The sequence below is a fragment of the Lissotriton vulgaris genome, chromosome 2_2 (assembly GCF_964263255.1).
Source record: "Lissotriton vulgaris chromosome 2_2, aLisVul1.2, whole genome shotgun sequence".
Classification (NCBI taxonomy): Eukaryota; Metazoa; Chordata; class Amphibia; order Caudata; family Salamandridae; genus Lissotriton; species Lissotriton vulgaris.
This window is the reverse complement of record NC_141688.1, coordinates 97621871-97642342: the sequence shown is the minus strand read 5'-3', so window position 1 is coordinate 97642342 and position 20472 is coordinate 97621871. Positions and strand designations below refer to the sequence as shown.

General features: G+C 43.1%; 1 protein-coding gene across 1 annotated transcript in view; it reads right to left on the bottom strand.

Annotated features, from left to right (window-relative positions):
• The window catches only part of OTUD7A (OTU deubiquitinase 7A), a 1253807-nt gene that overhangs the window by 544638 nt on the left and 688697 nt on the right, over positions 1-20472 (bottom strand). The window contains exon 5 of the mRNA XM_086959365.1: positions 1977-2131. Within this exon, the coding sequence (XP_086815491.1) occupies positions 1977-2061 (85 nt within the window). The 5' untranslated portion in view covers positions 2062-2131. The remainder of the gene's footprint in view (positions 1-1976; positions 2132-20472) is intronic.

Here is a 20472-nt window from a genome sequence, read left to right as displayed (position 1 = left end):
TAAGAGCCTACATAATTAAGCTATTCGATCAGGCTTTTCCGGAGCTCTCAAGCTGGAATTGGCCCGAAGAAATTCAGCGGGCACATCGTACACTGTTTAAACTGAACAGAAACGCAAAAGAAGGTGATAAACCTAGGGCAATTTTAATTTTCCGGGATTCAACCCAAGAACCACCATGTCGGAAGGACTTTAGGATCAGGGGCATTAGCCTAACAAAAAATATTTTACCTTTGAAGAATTATATTTTCGTATGTGGGACACTGTAAATATTTGGAAACGACAACTGTCTGCGTGATTTAACCAACCTAGCCTTGAGAAAGCCCCGGCGCAAATCGCCAAGAGGGGGCGAAACACGTGTCGGCTGTCCTTGTTCTATGAATAAAAATAAAGAAAATTCACTACAAACAAAAATGTCTCTGTCCTCCATATCACGATCTGGAAAGAATGGATATTAATCTTGGAAAACTGATGTAATTTTATGTGGAGAACACACTTACCACTTTACAAAACAATGTAGAGTCATGTTTATACGAATTTAGGGGCAAGAAATCCCAAGCAATGGGCAGAAATATCTGGGCACCATTGAAAGAATGGAGGGATTCGAAACGATAAGTCGTATGATACATATTTATTTGGGGGTATTGGGTTTTACCTATCTTTCCTTCTTTTTTTTTCTCTCCTTTTTTGGTCATATTAGTATTTAAGCTCGTATAAAGTGTATATCCCCTGACCGCATTATAATATTGCTCAATGCCAACTGAATTAACTTACACTAAGAATATTGTATTTTTTATCAGGATTTGATGAACTGCATTTGTATTGATCTAATTCTGGATTTCACCATGTTTCTAAATAAAAAAAATAAAAAAAAATGAAAACAGATGCAAACAATTCAATGTTTCTTATAAATAAGCAATTCCATAAAAAGAGTAGAAATTCTTGATTACATTTCAGTCACTGCATAAGGGGCACTAAAGGTAAAAATTTCGACAGTGTTAACAGGAAATATTACTTGCTGTAAACAGTAAAATACATTCAGATTTCACTTAAAACGTGTGATTAATTATATCATAGTCGAGTACACATAGATTTAAAACGGGTAATTATACTTAGGGTTCTTCAAAACCAGGTAATTATTTTAAAGATTATTGAAATATGTTTAGTAGAGCAGTTTACATATCGATTGTAAATAAACAAGGCTTGTTAAAACCAAACTAGCTTTGCATAATATCACACATTTTATGTCATATACGAAACAAACAAAATCTCTGTTGGCCAATTCACTTGGCGCTTAGAAAGTATTTTGAAAAAATGCTGAATGTGATAATTTTCTTGATGTTGGTAATTTGAGAAGTTTTGGACTTTGTTTTCAATACATATTGCAAACACAGAGCTCACGGCACTTGACTATAACAGCTGCTCCAGGTCTGTAGAATTCTAAGAGGGTAAACATCCTCTCGCACTTAATAAAGCTCTGAGCCTTGGAGCACGAACTCCCTTTCAGTATCAAAAATTACAACTTGGCAAATTTCATAGTGCTCATTTGAGGCATGGCTGAACTAGGTTCAGGAGTATTGGATGACTATCCTACTTTAAGGATGAGTGCTGACAATGTAAATACTTTCTACTTTAACTGGCATATATTTTACCTACCTAACCTAAAATTCGGGCATGGATCCGACTCTCTTGAAACTCCGTTGGACAACGTGCTTGAGAAAATTAAGTAATCTGACCTTTCAACCTTTTAGCACCAAGTAACCACTTGAGCTTCATGAATGCTAGGCAAATAAGGTAAGAGGGATATGATTCAATCTAAAAATAATACATCCTTTAAAAAATAAAATGTATTCCCAATCCACAAATGGCTGAATTAACCATGGTTTCGTGAAACAAGCAACATCATGAGAAAATAAAATCTTTGATGTTTTGGCAGGCGGCGCATAGCTCTGTGTAGACACCTCACACATCGGGCTTACCTTCAAGCAGGTCCCTTGCCAGACCAGGTTCTGCCCCTGTGGACCGAACAAAGTCTGACAGGACCGAGTCCATATCCAGAGTCATGTGATCATCGAGAGCTGCTGCCTGATGTGCAGCAGAACCAGGCTGGGAGGGGAAATCAGCACCGGTCCATCTAGAAGAGCAAAAGAAGGGAGAAGAACATTAACCTGAGCTGTTGAACTTTTGGTGGCCATTTTAAGTATGAGAAATGGTCTGAATCAAACCCCCTCTCGTGGTGGCAAACAGGGTCTTGATACTGGAATCAAGTATAAAATATCAATTAGGCTTAGGCAGTGCATTATTTTTGCATTTGCATGGCTTCCAAAATGTGGATGTTCTTCGTGATTCAAAATGCAGGGGTTAAGTTTCGTATTAGTCAGCGATTTATGTATTATAGGATTACTCCTACACATTTGTGTTAATTTCCAACTTTTAGGTCCTTCAAGAAAATACAAATGGCAATCTATATAATCACTACTTTTCATGCATACTCGGAATGGCCTGCAGATTACCCACAGAGTGGACATTTCAAAGTAGTAAGTATCATGAATGTGTACTTTAGCAGATCTAACTATTTCCATCTCTCTGCACTCCATAAAATGTGTGGATGTTGTAATCTTTTTGCCACTAAGGGACCTATCATGAAGTGTCAGAGTGGTATCCCGGGCGGAGACTGCTCTGGGCAATTATCTCTTTCCCAGTATGTCCATACCCAGAATTATGTTGTCTGTGAGATCAGGACCCAATAATTTGGTGCCCAGAGACTTCAGGCCTACCTCGACTTCTCTGTGGAAATTCAAGGGCTATCAGAAGCTGTTGTTTCCAGCCCCAGCCATCTTGGTTCCTTCAGGTCAGAGAAGAATCTCCCCTAGCTAAGGTAACAAGCATCTGCAATTCAATATGCCTCATAGTTATTCACGTTTGTGCCACGGCATTACAAATGGCAATGCCTTTTATTTATGTTTTGTTTTTTTTAAACATATATAAAATGCATTGTCATTTACAATGTCTATAGCTTAAACTCTTGCAAATGAAAGACCTATTGCATTCCAAATACTTGAAGGCATTGCGGAGTTGCCCCCTTCTGTCTCCCATGGCCACCTAAGAGCTCCCCTTTTGCTACGAGCTAAATAAAGCCGGTGGTCACAACTGCGCACAAGAGACCCTCCTGAATTAACCCCTTGAATGCTCATGACGAGCAGAGCTCGTCATGAGCCACGGCGCTCCGGTGCTCATGACGAGCTCAGCTCGTCATGTGCCGTGGAACGCTCGCATGCGGGGATAATTCCCCTGCTGTGTTGAGCGTTCCACAGGAGCGGGTGTGGCCGTGACGTGCTGAGCTCGTCATGAGCACAGGAGTGCCGTGCCTCATGACGAGCTCAGCTCGTCATGAGCATGTGAGCGCTGTGCGTGCCCCCCTGCTCCCCAGCACAGCGGGGGAATATCCCCCGCAGCGAAGGGGTTAAGAGAAATTCATTAAAGAAAATAGTGTTTACAAACTAAAGAAGACATACTCTGTAACAACCGAAGAAAAAGTGCCAGTCATCATAGGAGGTTGCAAATGAAGATAAGGCGGTTCTAAGGAGGGACTAACAGGCCTAATATTGAATCAGAAGCCAGCCTTAACAAAGGACAATGACACAAGCCAATGACAAATATGGGTGGAGAGTGGATGGGGCTTCAAGTACATACTTTAATACAGCATGGCTCACAGAGCAGCGCATGCGCTGCCAAGGCTCGACCTAAAAATAAAACTACCCTCCTGAAGCCAGAACATCCAATAGAAAAAGGCAGTAGAAAAAGCCCCAGCAACATTTAACACCTAATTAGGGCAGATGGTAAATGTTTGTAGTTTATATCTACTAGCTCTCCTAAAAGGGCAAAAAGTGCAATTGGACCTGGTATTCGAGGGTCTGTATGTTATTCCACAGTCTGAGTGAAATAACCTGCAATCCTCATTATCTCACATTATCCCTCACCGGTGATTAGACGCGCTGTAAAAATCCATATTAATTGATTGATTGACATCATTAATTCCAGCCCTGGCATCTTCCCCGCTGAGATAAAGGGAAACAAGTAATGAATCCCTAAGTGTAATTGTGTAAATTGAGTGTTACAACATTTGGAAAGATTTGTGAATACCCACAAAGTTCCAATGCTTCAGATGTCCACTGCCTTTCCTACTGCCTCCTGCTGCTCCTACCCTGGATACACCAGTGTTCCTCACCTGAGCCCTAAATCAACAATTGTAGAATGTCACAATAGTTACAAGTGGGATTTGCAGTAGAAGAAAAGAGCAAATCCTATTTTCTATGAATTTCCAACCAGGATTTTTTTATATATGAAACTAACCGCATATTACGGTTCACTGAATACTGTGCAATAGATAATCTGTGAAACTCAGCAAGTAAAATGGTACTCCCTGCAAATTACCTATTATTAAAACTATCACATCTGTTGCTCAAATATGAATTTACCTTGAAAAAATTAAAGACGAGGCATTTGGCAAAACAGGAACAGTTGGTTTAATTAAACGCAGCGGCAGGGAGAACAGGCAACAGAGTCAGGGTCTGAAGACTATCTCAAAGCACATTGGGTTCGGCCATCTTTTTATACATTACATAAAGCGTGATAAAACAATTTGCACATTCCTTTGCAGACAGAAATCTAACCCTAAAAATCTGGCCATAAATCTGGTCATTTGATAAGAAGCTCAGGTGGGTCTCGACCTTGCGTGGACATAATTTGAGGCCAGTGGGTATGTGTCCAGATTTCCAGCATGGGGAGCATGTGTTCACTGAGTGTAGTAACATAACATGTGTATTTGTTGTACCCAAGGATATCTTGGGTGCTAAAAAACAGATGGTTTTTTTAACTCATTTTGTCGACCTCAGATGGATGAAAGGCAGGGCCGGACTGGCATTTGCGGGCACCGGGCATTTCCCCGGTGGGCTGGAGGGGTGGGGGCCGGTTTTGTGGCCGCAGGGGGCCGCTTTTCTTGCAGAGTGCCGATTTTGTAGCAGCGCTGCAAAATCGGCCCTCTGTAAGAAAAACGGTAGCAGTGCTTTGCGGGTAACAACCCCTCCCCTCCCATTACCAGGGCCGGTGGAGAAGCAACCTGCCAGGGCTGGATGCTAGTCTCAGTCCGGCCCTGATGAAAGGTGAGTGGTCCGGCCAGGATTTGAACCTACGATCATGAATTAGAACACAGGCCCCTACAATTGACGCATTAGTCCACTAAGCCAAGTGACCAGGCATTAGTGTGCACACTGTGTTCGGATTGGCTGAGGGTTTCTTACTTAGTGGGGCATCTGTCTTTAGGGTGTTTTGGGATCATCCGCCCCTTCGGCCAAACGCGCTTTAATGGGGCCAATCTCCTAAAACAATTGTGGTTTCACTGCCTATCTGTGGGATCGAACTTGGTTTTCCTGTTTGCGCATTTGTCTAAGGATTTTGTGTCACATCACCCGTGATCTGTCAATCAGTTGCTTCTGGCCTAGGTCACAGGGCCTGCTTGACCATGTATTTCTGACTCGGGGTTGAAGGGGAGGTCATATCAGGTGGATTAGACAATAGCAATGCAAGTTCGTATACGTACATATATCATGCTGTACACTGGCATCGTATATATCAATATTAACACATCTGCAATCACAGCACCATTCGTTCTAGGGGTTATTTTGACTATTTACACTCATTTTACGCAGGATAAACAAAAGAACTGTGCAACACTGTTAAGCCTAAACATCTTATAAGTAGTCACATGGTCTGCCAACCAACAATTCTGAGACACAGCATGAACAAGACCAAAGAAGCGAAATATATCATCAAAATACATATTCTCTTTTACCTTGAAATCTGCTCTACCTAACTTTTGCTCTGTATTGCCTTTCAACTTGCCTCTGTTAACAAATAAATCACTGAATAACACAGAATATTTGGGAAAGAACATATTTCAATCACTCAACCAAGGATTTATAAAGCGCCGCAAATCACCCATGAGGGTCTCAAGGCGCTGTGGTTGCTCACTGCTTTGTGGCGGTCTGTTCATTCGAACAGCAATGTCTTGAGCCATTTCTTGAATTGCTGGAGTGAAGAGGCGGTCCTGAGGTGTATAGTGAAGTCGTTGCAAACTTTTGGCCGCCAGGTGTGAGAAGGAGCATCTTCTGCTTTTGCCTTTGTCTGAGTGGTGTCTGAGAGGAAGCGGGAGGCGGATCGTGTCTGGTCGGTTGGTGAAAGTGTATGCATTTGTTGGTGCATGCTGGTCCTTCTTTGTGCAGGGCTTTATATGCATGGGTCAGCATCTTGAACTGACATCTCAACTGGATTGGGAGCCAGTGTAGCTTCATGAGGTGGGGTGTGATGCAGTTCCATCTGGGGAGGTTGAGATGAGTATTGCTGCAGAGTTTTGTATTGTCTGTAGTCTCTTCAGGAGGTGTGTGGGGATTCCTATGTAGAGTGTGTTTCCATAGTCCAGCCTGCTGGTGATGAGGGCCTGTGTGACAGTGCTTCTGGTGGTGACTGGGAGCCACCAGAAGATCTTGCGGAGCATGGTCAGGGTGTGGAAGCAGGCAGATGAGACAGCATGTACCTGTTTCTTAATAGCTTGGTGTCTAAGATGATGCAGAGGTTGCGGGCATAGTCTGTCAAGGCAGGGGACTTTTGTAAAAGTTGGATTAGAAAGGAGGAAAAGAGGGGAAGCAGATCAAATGAGGAATTTCATTTCACTTAAGATTGTTTTTTGGGACAGAGAGCAGGAAAATGAGGACATGAAAAGAGAAGGAGATGAAAGAATATGTGGGGGAAGAGATAACAGTGAGGGGGGAGATGGTATGGGCTAGTTTATAAATATTGTGGGGTGGTCAGAAAATGTGGGAGTAGGCAAAAAAGAAGCAAAATAAAATAGGGATAATAGACTTACTGCATAGTCCACTACTTTCACCTGCTTTTTGGCTGGGTGGTCTGATTAAGAGTAAACTGCACATAAACCAGCATTAGAGATAGGGAGTAACTCATGACGTCATGGTGTGGCTGCTTCCAGGGGACGCCGACCGGAGAGTACTGGTACCATTTTTAAATGTAAGACAATAAGGTCAGTTGAAATATTATCGGCACCTATTGAAGGGGTAGGCCCTGTATTCCCTAATAACATCAATGGCCAGCTATTTGGACCACAAAATGCATATTTGTTTCAGATGAAAAGAAACATATTCTATGAAATATGATAAATGAACTTAATGCGAAACTGGCATTTGGGTGCAATGCACTCAACAGAAAGATGCGATTTTTTCTGTTTGAAATACAAGCATGATAATTGTATATTCATAGCAACTTTTATAGAGTGAATAAAAGTTGTTTGGCTTCTTCTGAGGCAAGTTCGAGTGAGAGCAACAGATAGTTAAAGCTCTGTTCACTGTTGATCCTGGTCCCCGTTTCACAGAGCACCAAAAAAGTATGGAACATGTATCTATGTTCTCATCATTTAAGAGAGGAAACTAAATAACAAATAGTGCCTTTCTGTGCTTCCTGAATGACGTCACCGCCCCTCCCCAATGTTGCTAGCTGGGAGGCGTTGTTGCTCCTACTGACATGCACTGGTACACCATGCTATTCTCTTTCAAGGGGCGAGGCTGACTCCTGGCCTCAGACAAACATCTATCGGCAAGGAATTGTATCCGATAAGGAATCCGGATTGTACATGACTTGGATAACAAATAACAGGAAACTGAAAGTGCATGTTTGCAATCAAAAGTTGAACTAATAATGTTTGAAGTCATGTCCACTGCTTCTTTATTGCAAAATAGATTGGAACAGGCACAGTGAACATTGTTGTTGCATAAAAGAAGGAGGGTTTATTTGTGATCTGGGAGGAGAAGATGGGTGTTCTTGAAAGAATGGCACACTTATTTGTAAGTGAAGTGAATGCTGCAATGTACTCTCAGAAGCTTACACAATTGCATCAGTGTGTGGTAGTGACGTCTGGCGGAAGATCCAGCATGTGAGCAAAGGGACCAACTCAGAGCCAAGGAACATGCAGATGCAGTCTCGTTTGTGAGACTAGACAATGGACCCCTTTGAAAGTATGCCACCCCTCCCCCTTCTCCTTACTAGTATTCTCCACGGGAGGGAGACAGTGGTACCGCCACCATCACATAGTTACTGGTTCTACTGGTTCCATTAGGCAACAACTTGGTCCCACCATCTTCCTAGTAGATACAATATAGTGTCACTGCACAGTAAAGCCCTGCTAAGGGTGGGCTCTGCTACAAACCAGCGACCTCTGCTCAATATTCTGAGTAGAAGAGACTGGCAGGGTGGGATTTTGCGATAGCAGCATGCAACGCCATGTATTATTGTGACTTCCAATAACACTAGGAACACTATATGGAATTCCGTCTACAGAGCACAGAGGTTGGTTTCTTTCTATGTTCTGTAATCCCCCCACCAACACCAATCATCAGGGCTATAAAGCCCAAAGTGTAGTTTGGCCCAACCTTTGCTAATGATTGGATGTCTTTGTTGTCTAATTTGTCTGCCCTTGAATTGATAGCTATCCTCTAGAGTCGTGTGTCTGGCCTACGGAGGAGCATTCCAGTCTCATATTGTTCTGAATGGATGAGTTATACCTGAAGGGATTTGTTTTAAATGTCAACTACAGCCAGTTTTATCTGGCGGACACCTATTATCATTAATACCATAAAATATATATGTAAGAAATTGGTTACTGGTTGAGGGGGCTGACACCCTACTCAAGCAGTAATGACAATCCTGGTCAGGGTGGGGCACAAGCAAACCCCCAAATTAACCAAATTAACAGAGCAGTCAGGTTTAACTTATAGGCAATGTAAAAAATAGTTGTGCAGCTCTTCAAACAGTGCTGAAGTGAAATAAACACAAGAAAAATCCCACACCAATATTGAAAAATAATAAATGTAATAAATAAAAGAATACCAAAATGATAAAAATCCAATCAGTAGAACTGGAGATGTGCAAGTTTAAAGATCTCGGTAAAAATGGCTCCACAAAGCAGAAAGTGACAGCCGTTGTTATCTGGTTTTGCATAGACCAGATAGAAATTCATGAGTGCCGGCCAACCATGATGGAGTACGAGCCAGCTACAAAGACCCACTCAAGCCAGCTGAACACAATACCATAGTACCTTAATCCTGGTTATGAAAAGATGTGTCATGTACCAGAGATGTTGCGAAGTCCAGGTGAAGAGATGCATCATGCAGAAGTGGCTTTGGTGAGCCACGAAGTGTGAGGAGGTGTTCTAGTGTGGAGATGCGTCATGCAGTAGCAGTTCCAATGAGCTGTGTTGGGCGAGGTGATGTACTTGCACGGAGATGCATTGACTCTCATGGGTTGCGATGGGTGATGCGTAGTTCTTGAGTCAGGGAGGTCCACGCAACAGGCAATGCATTGGTTCTGAAGGCATTGAGTCTCAAAAGCAATGTACTGGTTCTGCGGGAGGTGCAGGAAGCGACGGGTCACTCCTGCTTGATAAACCAATAGTCTGGTAGAGCAACTTCCGGTTCTCTGCCAAGGGCTCAGGACTGGGGTAGCACCACGTGGCACAGGAGGGCTCACATATGGTCCAGGTGCTGGATTCAAATGTTTTGCAGCTTTCTGTCCCTCAGGCTATAGTCAGAAGGCAAGCAAAGTAGCCCATGGAGTCACTCTGAGGTTCTGGGTTCAACCGATGCAGGTCCAGTCCTTCTCACCAGGGCAAAAGGACAGCAGGGTAGTACAGCAGCACAGCAGTCCTTCTTTCTGTCAGAGTCCACACATCCAGTAGTGTACTAAAGAGTTGGAATCTGAGGTCCAGGTACCAGGTGCCTCCTTTGAAGTGGGAGAAGCTTCTAGAGGTTTCCCTTTGAAGTGCACAAGTTTCCTGCCTCACCTGCTCTGGCTCCAGACAAACTACAGGGGGTATGCAGCCCTTTGTGTGGAGGTAGGACACAGCCCATTCAAGTGTAAGTAAGGCTGTATCCTGCTCCTACCTCCCATCCTGTCAGTGATGGCCAATCCAGGCACACCTAAGCTCTCTATAGTGTATAGCTGTCTAGGAGAAATACAGAAAACCCAACTGTTAGCTACATCCAGTCATGGGACCCAGAGACAGGCTGCAGGCACTAGATGGGTAAGGCAGGAGGAAAATGCCAACTATCTAAAAGGTGTCACTTTCAAAACATGTAACTTAAAAACTCAACATTACCATAGAAGAGGACTTTCCATTTCAATTCCAAAGACACCAAAGATGTCCCCCACACGCTGTGTATCATTCCTCATCCTTTGCATCCGCATCCCTCCCTAGGATTTATTTGCTTTTATTATTTTTTTCTCTCCTCCCTCCCCACCTCACATTCTTCATCCCACATTGACTTCTCCTCCCACCCTCTGCTTCTTTGCTACCCTCGTATCCTGACACTGTGTGCGCCTTCCTTTTCTAAAAAAAATGTTTTTGTTATTTTTGAGGTGGACCCTGAACGTGCACAACAACTATTTCTAAACGTGTCCATTGTTTGCATTTACTTTTTTTGTAAATGTATGATTCCAATATTAGTGACCGGTATTTTTGCATGCTGTGGTGACGCATGCAAACTTATATGTCATCAGGGGGGCGACAGTAGCATAATGGCACCTGCTGTCAGTCCATGTAAGATCTTTATTTTCTGATGCTCAAAATCACTGCCAAAGGCATGTCTTTCTGCTTTTGCTGCTGCTGACATTAATAGCATGTGTCATGCCCTCGGACAAAAAGGCATTGTAGACAACTGAGAAAGCACACTGAAAACTATCACAAAAACAGCTGGACGCAATGCCAAGCCAACATCACCTGAAGAAACCATATTAAGAAAACAACATTTGCCAGAGAACTGTTGAAAGATATTCATGAACTTCTAAAAAAGAAACACAAACATTTGACACATTTTAGAAATGTCAACATGCCCATGCCATAATGATGACCTTCAACCAATCTTTCTTTTTTTAGTCAACAACACAATGCATAATGGGACGTATAGCTTCACTTTCTCTACCAAAACAATGAGCTTACATGGGAAGTTTACAGAAGTTGTAAAAAGCTATAAAATGTGACCTGGTCTTTGCTGCCATCCTTGTGCTGGTGGTTGCAGGTGGTGGGAACCAGCACTCATTTTTGGGAAGTTAGGCATATTATTAAAAAAAAGAGAGATAATGAAGGGAAAATAGTAAAACGTGTCAAGTGAATGAAAAAGAACATGCAGATTCCTATAGTTAAATAGGAAATGTAAAGCTGTGTAAGAAAGAAACTGACCTGGAATCAAGATTAGGCAGCCTTAATGTTGGTGTATGCATGCCATCCTGTTGGTGTGGGTGATAAACCCTGCCGGCATAGTTCACAGAGTTTTGCCCACGCCACACTCCACTTGGAGCATGGACACCTGGAAAAATACCACCAACCTCCATGTAACAGAGATTTTTTACAGCGCAGAACAAGCTCCTGGCACTAAAAATCAGAACGACGTGCCGAATTCCACCTCTACCGGAACTCAGTGGAATCTCGCAGAGTTCTTATGTAAGTCAGTGGAATTCCAAGGAGTCAAACTCCACTTGTTCTGCAAACACCTTATGTTCGGTGGAAGTTAATTTTTGCATATTAAAATAGCATCATAAGTGGTTTGAATAATGGTTTGAAAAATATAACTGTGTTGCTTAACCGTGCTCATGACGACACGGTTGAGCTGCACTCATGATGAGCTGAGCTCGTTACGGCCATTGGAACGTTCGCACGCGGGTATAATTTCCCCGTTGCGCTGAACGTTCCAAAACGGGTGTGGTCGTGACGAGCTCAGCTCGTCATGAGTGCAGCTCCACTGTGCCTCATGACGAGCTGAGCTCGTCATAAGCACGGCGGCACCGTGCGCGGCCCTTCTCCCCCCGCACAGCAGGTAAAAACATCCCACAGAAGTCGACAGAAAAGGCAGATGGGCCAACCTGGGAAGAATAATGCATCATGTCAAACAATTCTGAACCCTCACAGAAGATGAACTCATTAAAATTAAATCATAGCTAAATCCCTTATCCTACATTGTCGACCCCCTAACCTCAATAATAGTCAAGGAACACAGACACTTCCTTGAACCCCTTTTGGCCACCTCATTATCTCAGGAGGAATTCTGCAGAGTCACAGAAAAACTCAGCACGATTCATTGAAATTCTGCCCACGTGTGGAAACATTTAGCTCACACTGACCGAGCTACAATTTAGGATGAGCAGTGCTGGAAATCAGCATTACAGCACCATGCATTGTGCAAGAGCACACGGCCATTCGGGATGATTTTGCTGCCACTCGAGTAGAAAATCTACTCTAGCGGCAGCAAATCTACTTGACGGCCATCTGACCATGACCACCCACTAACGTCGGTGAAAGCCCACATTAGAAAATCAAGCTAAGCGATGCCGAATCTCACTTGCAAGCTTGCATAGTCTGGAGCCTCATTGCGAAAAAATACCCCCATGCCGCGTTAGGAAGAATTTGGCCAGAACTCTGCATTAAAGAGTAATGCGGATTGGCTAAAATTCCACCAAAGCATTAAAAAAAGTGATAATAGCAAATTAGCTTCCTATCTGGGGCCGATTTCTGCTGGTAACAGGACTCTGTGCCCTTGTGACAATACTTTTCAGTGCCACAGTGCATGTTCTCTGTCCATAAAAGAGTATTGATAAAATTGGGTTCACCCAATTGATCTATTTAACTTTCCTGTAAGGCCATTGTAGATGGTGAAGAATTTGCCCCAGTGGTATTGGAGTCAATCAAGATAGAACATTTAAAATGTACAGTAAAACTCTGTCAGTTACTAAAAAGAGTAGGCAATAATGTATCTTTATCAAAGAGAAATTGATACATGATTATAAAGTGCAAACAACAAATATTGTCAAAAATAAGTACAAGTTCATACATGACAATTATAGGAATGGTATTTATTAAAAGTATTTCCTCCTGACTAGCATCAACCAGGGGCTGCAGCCTTCTGGGTGTTCCTTGAAGCTGCCTACCTAGGGTGTCCTTGGAAAGATCCAATTAATCCACACCCCACGTTAATTTAGCACTTATAGCAATTCTCCTGAGTCTAACACGCCAGGCCCAATGTAAATGGAGAATGCAATTATCTCTACAGTGTCACATTTCAGTACCTGCCGTTCCTCCAAAAAGTGTTGTGTGCCTAAGCGTCTGCATTATGAATCAGCCACCTTTCCTCAGTATCATGTTAACAGGCCAAAAAAATAAAAAGTGTGATCCTGTCTCTGATAATAGCGGGCAAAAGGGGCAGGAAATAGATGAGGACGGGTTCTTGGGCCACGTTGCGGGGTAGGGACCAAATCCTAAATCTTATACATTAATTAAGAGCAAATTTGGGACTAATTCTATCCATATAGGGTTCAAAAACAAGGTGTACATTTGTGGTGCAAAAAATGGCAATTGGGCCTGTATCCCTCTGATCATTCTATGTCTTATACAGATGTCTCCAAACTATGGTGCCCACTCTATTAAGAATAGCGTTATCCAATATAGCCGGTGAGTGCCATAAATCCTCCATATTAAGCAAAGTGCAAAGATTTCTAATCAGTATAAGCAATAGAATAATACGTCCTTGTCTAAACCAATACTTTCGATCAGCACCGCACAAAAGGGAGCCAACTCTGGTGTTACCCTCAGGCATACCCAGTATTTTTGGGCTCTCATATGAACTCTTTCTCTCTTTAGAAAAATTGTATTTTGGCCGAAAGGCCATAAAAGAAGATATGAACATGATTAAAACATTAGATAAAAACAACTAAAAATATTTTATGTCTTTCCAAGTCCATCAATCTCCTGGGACATCTAGATTGTTTGAAACAATAATGTTGACATTTATCACAGTCTATTTTGTAAATTATTTTACAGATAAAAACACTAAAAGGACATTTTTGTCAACCATGTTCATTATAGACCCAATCAGCAAGTAAAATGAATACAGTGTATACTCTTAACTTGTATTTAAGTGCTATGTGCATGTGCAGCTAGAGTTGCGGCAGGGCAATAATATTTAATATATAGCAACCATCAGGATATTTAATGCAAAAGATGAAAAATGTATCATTAACTATGAACATTAGCCTCCACCCATGCTAGCAGAGTTAACATGTCCTGGGCATCAAAGAATCAACGTGTGGCTAGCCTGAACATCCATATGTTGTACAAACTATTGCACTTTAAAAGTTGGCCGTTAATGATCGCAATGTTGTAGGGGACATCTTAAGTAAACTCTTCGTGTGCACCACATGGAGAACAAGAAACCTGCGACCGAAAAAACTATATGTAGGCTGACATTGTATTCCAAAATCCTGCAAGCCTCTACACAATTACTGGTTCCCAGGTTTCTGCAGATCTGTGTAAGCCATTGTTTTCTAGCTTTCTTGTACCCAGGGCCAGAGAATAATACGTGTTGTTCAGTTTCAACTCCAACTTCGCATCTGTTTCCTAAAATTGTTGAGTAAGCGAACAGTGCAATCGCTCAAGTTCAAAGCGCCAGGATGCCCTCTGGGTGACAGGATTGCGCTCTACAAGTACACAAAATAAATAAATAAATAAATAAATATTACATGCTGGACAGACCGAGCATTCTGAACCAGCCCATTTGGACGTGAAGGCACGCAAGGGGAGTACCCCATGCCTGAATTGCAGGTATAGCTTCCTAGCCGCTGCCCGTTTAATGTCATCCAGAGCAGGCTCTAGTCTATACTGGTCTTTCATTTCTAGGAACGCTATAGTGAGTCTGCCACTTGTGCAACTCCCCTGTATCATGGTCAATTTATGCTACCAGCAGAGATCCTTTAACATCTTCTTTGACACAGTAGGGCAACTTGTTTCTGGACTAGACCACATATGACGCACTCCCATGGATCCAAGCATTTTTCGTATGTAAAAACTGGCCATATGATGCACATGAAAGCACCTGCTCAGTAGCTTTTTCGGAGTTACTGATGAATTTTACCCAGCACCAAAGGGCATATACTCGACCAGGTCTGGACATTCAACCTGGAGATCTCAGATCACAGGTCACTCCCTGCACCTGGTCGGATCACCACTTTATTTCTTTTTCCATCCCGACCACCTTTATTATTCAAGCCCCCCCCCGCCCCTGACGCTGGCCAGGCCAGGAATTGGAGCCTTGTTGACATCTCAGAGCTCTGCTCCCTTTTAGCCACGTTTAAGCCCCCCGCCTCCCTATCCAACGGTCTCCCGGTCTCCCCCCATGTCCAGGCAGACAACAAAAATGACTAGCTGGCTACAGCAAGAGACAGACTGGCTCCCCTCAAGAAGATCAAATGTAGAAAACCACCCAACGCCCAGCGCTGGTTCACCAACAACCTCAAGGAAATTAAACTAACCTTGCGCCAACACGAGCGCAAGTGGAGACAGGACTACTTTGGCACTCAAAGAATACAAGGGTGCTATCCTAAAAGCTACATCAGACTACTTCTCATTAAAAGTCCATAACTCCACCAACAAAGCCAAAGACATCTTCTCCATCGTGGACGAACTTGCCAAACCAAACCGCATCACCCCCAAACTAGACCCCTCACAACAACTCTGCGACTCCCTCAACACCTATTTTATCGATAAAATTACCAGCATTAAAGCTAGTATCCCCAGGAGCCTCCCCCCTCCAAAGCCTGCCCTTGTGCATCGCAACCCTCTCTCCTTCGATCTTTTTCCACCAATCACTCAGGAGGCATTTTCTTCCTTCCTCATAAAGGTCCGATCTGGCTACCCTACAGATAGCTGTCCCCCCACATTGCCAGGGAGATCTTTCTCCAGCTCCCCGGACCCCCGTTATCCCTCCTCAACAATTTCCTTGCCACAGGCATTGTCCACAACTGTTTCAAGACTGCAGTAGTTAGACCCATCCTAAAAAATGTAGGTGCAGACACCCTTGCACCCAGCAACTTCCGACCGATCTCGCTTTTGCCCTTTCTGGGTAAAATTCTGGAGGCTCATGTTGCAAGCTGGCTGAGTGCATTTGTGGAAAACTCGCATTATCTAGATCCACACCAAGCAGGATTTAGACCCAAACATTCCACTGAGTCCATCATGTTGGCAGTTCATGATAAACTAACGAAGGGGGCAGACGAAAACATCTGGCAGGCTCTAGTGCTCCTGGATTTGTCGGCAGCCTTCAACACCTTCGACCACAACGTATTGGTCGAGCGGGTCGAGGACCCCGGCATCCAGGGGACGCCACTAAAATGGATTACCTCCTTCCTCAACAACCGCCATCAAGCTGTCTGCCTCTCTGACTTCTCCTCAGAGAAAAGGAGACTAACTTGTGGGGTTCCCCAAGGCTCTTCTCTCTCCCCGCTCCTATTCAATCGATACATCCTGCCGCTGATCTCAGATCTACGGAGGAGAAATGTAGCCATTTTTAACTATGCTGACGCCTCCAGCTCATTTTCACTATCGACTCATCTCCCCACACAATGTAGACCTTCCGGTCTACTATGACGTTCATCTGGAAAAACTTAAACCAGTTAAAATGAAACCCTGACAAGACGGAGCTTGTCCTCACAAGGACCTCAGTCAACCCCTGGAACCCTAACTTTTGGCCGCCCACCATGGGTCTTCCATCCTCTCAAGTCAGTGCGGTCAAAAGCCTTGGTGTCACAATTAGCAGCGATCTTACTCTAAAGACTCAGATCAACTCAGTAGTCTCTTCTTGCTTCTTCCACTTACGTAGGATCTGCAAAATTTGCAGATTTCTTTCCTTCGAAGCCCTTATTCAAGTCACCCTTGACTTAGTTATGTCACGCTTAGATTATGCTAATTCATTCTACGCCGGAATCCCCGCCTATCAGCTACAGAGACTCCAACTGGTGCAGAATCAAGCTGTCAGGCTTGTGTACGGGCAACCCAGATCGCATCATGTAAAACCTCTGTTAAGAGCCTTCATTGGCTCCCAGTTGCCCAGCGCTGTCTCTTCAAACTGGGCTGCTTGATACACAGAGCCCTGTCATCCCACATGCCAGTCTTCATCGCCAATAGAATTCAGGGCTATGTCCCCCTCCGTGCCCTTCGCTCTGCTAGTTCTAATATCCTGACCCCGCACTCTTTTAAACGGAAAAAACTTGGTGGACTTCGATTTGCGTTCCTGGCACCTCAGTTCTGGAACACCCTTTCCTCCCGAATTATGCCAAATCCATTCCTACTCCATGTTCAGGAAGTCCACCAAGACGTGGCTCTTTTCCAGGGCCTACGATTAATAGCTTTTCCGCTGCACATGTCCACGCGCCCCCACTAAGCACCAAGAAACCGCTGGTGAACGAGCGCTCTACAAGTTCCCTGTATCATATATCATTATCAAGATAACCATGGTATTTTTCCTGCACGGTGTAGATTGATCACCTTCTTTAGTTCTTCTCTAAAGCTAGCCAGTTCTGGGGTTGCCCAAAGACGTCGCCAGAATAGAAGGGGTCTAAGGGCAACAACCTCTGCAAATGGTCTGACCACCACATCTAGTCTGAGTGGAATAAGGGAAAACTACGGGGGAGACTGAATAGTTGTCTTACAAAAGAATGTTCAGCCTGAGTAAGACTGTTAAAATTGCCATACACCCATAGTTCCGCTCTGTAAACAGATGCTCCTCTAGCTTGGGTCTTATATATTTCCAAAACTGGGCCAACTGGTTTGTGGCCAGAGTTTCAAAATACTTTGGTCAAACCCCCCGTTGTCTGGGCTAGTTTCAGACTGGATTTTTTGATTTGTGCACCCCAATACATTTTATGAACTACTAAGTCCACCCCGTTGAGCGCTATATCAAAGCAAACAGGTAAGAAGGGAGGGCTTCTTGGTAGAATAAACATAGATCTAATTAATATATTCTCTTATTTGACTATTACAATGGTGTTTGCACTGCCCCGCACCTCCACTCTGTATAGAACCACAGCAGGTGCTGACATCCTCTAAACTTCTAGGACTGGAGACATTGTTCTACAAGAGGTAGCTTTGAATTTCCTTTCAACAATTGCAGACCTATGCTGTAGGACCACCCTGCTCTTTACTAAGTGTGGCTGACATGTCAAATTGTCAGTGAGTCTAACACCCAGGTAGTCAAAGTTTTTGACCTTTTCAATGTGAGCACCTCTCACCTTCTTCACAGATAAATGACCAATAAGGGTTTATTTCCATTTATTTTGATTTGGCAGGGTTGATTTCTAATCCTCTAGATAAAGAAAAGGAGATAAAGCATGCTAAAAGAGCCTGAAGGCCCATGAGAGTCCTAGATAGTAACAGGATGACGTCAGCAAACATCACTATCGGAGTGCTGAAGCCTGCTGATTTTGGGATGTCTTATGGAAGTCAAATGTCATCTGTGGGTTTAAGTGTGCATTTACACCACTCACATACATAATAAAAATATATGACCGTGAGGAGCATCACTGGGCTTTGACTGGACTGCAGTTTAAAGGAGCTGAAGCAAAATGTGGTAAGGAAATAGGCCTCTGCCATGTTAAGAAACCTATTTTTATATATTAAAAAGTCGCACCTAATGCCACAAGGCATTGCAGCTACATATAAACATTAGGCAGGGTGTCTAACATAAAAAATCCCAGTGTGCCATCGCAGCCTAACCTCTTTTTCCACTTTATGGGTGTTGTAACTTTGCCCATTATGCTCTAGTTTCTCTTCTGCTTCCCTCTTTCCTTTACTCCCCACTTTTTCTTTCACCCATGGTTTGGTCCTCCTAACTAGAGTAGAATGTTAGAGAATGTTGACAGATGATGATGTGAAACCTTTCCTGTGAGGCACCTCTGAGCAATTTGCTCCTGAGGTACTTCAATGGTGAAATAAAGAAGATTGTTTCATTTATTAATCTAGTGACAATTTACAACAGTAGGTTCAGCTACAATTTCCATAAGACTGTCCTGTGGGTCATTAAAATAGAGATTTTCCATCCTTGCTTTGAACATTTCTATAGAAATAATTCAACCTTATTGTCACCTTGAATTTCAGATTCAGAGTTAATATTTAAACCATATTTTTTTAGAGGAAGAGTAGCTTTATAAAATGAACTTTAGGCTTACTGACCTGTACTGTCTTAAACCATTTCTGTCACTCGTGAGACCTCTAGGGCTGAATTTCACATCTTTGGCTGCAAGAATGAACAATTCTGGATCAGTAGGCCACAGTCTTCCAGTGAGTCCCAGGAACAAGAGGGTGGTGTTAACCACTTGCCAATTACCAGTGATTAGACATCCTGGAGGGGGTGAAAGATGGCTGGCAGAACAAAGTGCATCCTTAACACGTCTTCTTATGACTCCCCTATTGTTGCTAAACTTGTTTTTGTTGACTATGTGCACTTTACTCCTACTAACCAGGGGTAAAGTACTTGTGCTCTCTCCCTTAAACATAGTAAAAATGGTATTCACCCAATGGCACATTTATTGACTTATAAGTCCCTAGTAAATGGTACTACATGTGCCTAGGGCCTGCAAATTAAATGCTACCAGTGGGATGCAGTACTCAGACCCTCATTGCAGCCTATAGTGCAGTATTATACTGCCATTCAACCTGGCAAAATAAAACTTTTGCAAGGCCTAAACCTTCCATTTTAATCCTAATAAGTCACTCTTATAGTACGCCCTAAACTTAAATGCATATACAGCAGGGTGTAAGGTATTTAAAACGTAGGCCATGTGTATATATACATTCATATAGGGTCACCTCTTGACCCCTGACACCCTTCCCACCCCCCCCCCCAGAGTCCTGCACTTAGCTTCAGACATCGTCCCAGACTATCTCCTTTCCATCTTTAATCAGATTTATTTCCTCAGGATATTTTCCCCAAAAATGGGAAATTGCTTCTATTCTTCCGCTTCTGAAGAAACCAAATCTGCATGCTAGCAATCTCAGTAACTATTGACCTATATTGTCTTCCTTTCCCTGCTAAGATGGTGGAAAAAGCTATGCACACTGAGCTTTCACAATTTATCCAGAAACAATATCTACTGGATCGATTCCAGTTTTGCTTCAGAAGCCAGCACAGTACTGAGTTGGCTCTGATTACTGCCACAGAACATATTATAAAAACACTGGACAGTGAAGGCAACACTGCCTTAATCCTGTTAGACCTCTCATCAGAGTTTGACACAGTGAACCATGGCCTTCTTATCAATCGACTTTTTTTTAGGCATAAGGGACAAGGCCATTATGCTTTTCAATCAATTCTTTTAGACAGAAAACAAATTGTAAATTCGAACGGCTTTAGATCTACTTTTAAACTACCCTGCGGGGTACCGCAAGGATTAGCACTGAGTCCAACTCTCTTTAACATGTATGTAACACCTCTAGCACTACTGATTAAAAGCTATGGTTTCAGGGTAGTCTTGTATGCTGATGACACCCAGATTGTCGTGTCTGTCACGGAAAATCTAGAGAGGACTGCCATTTGT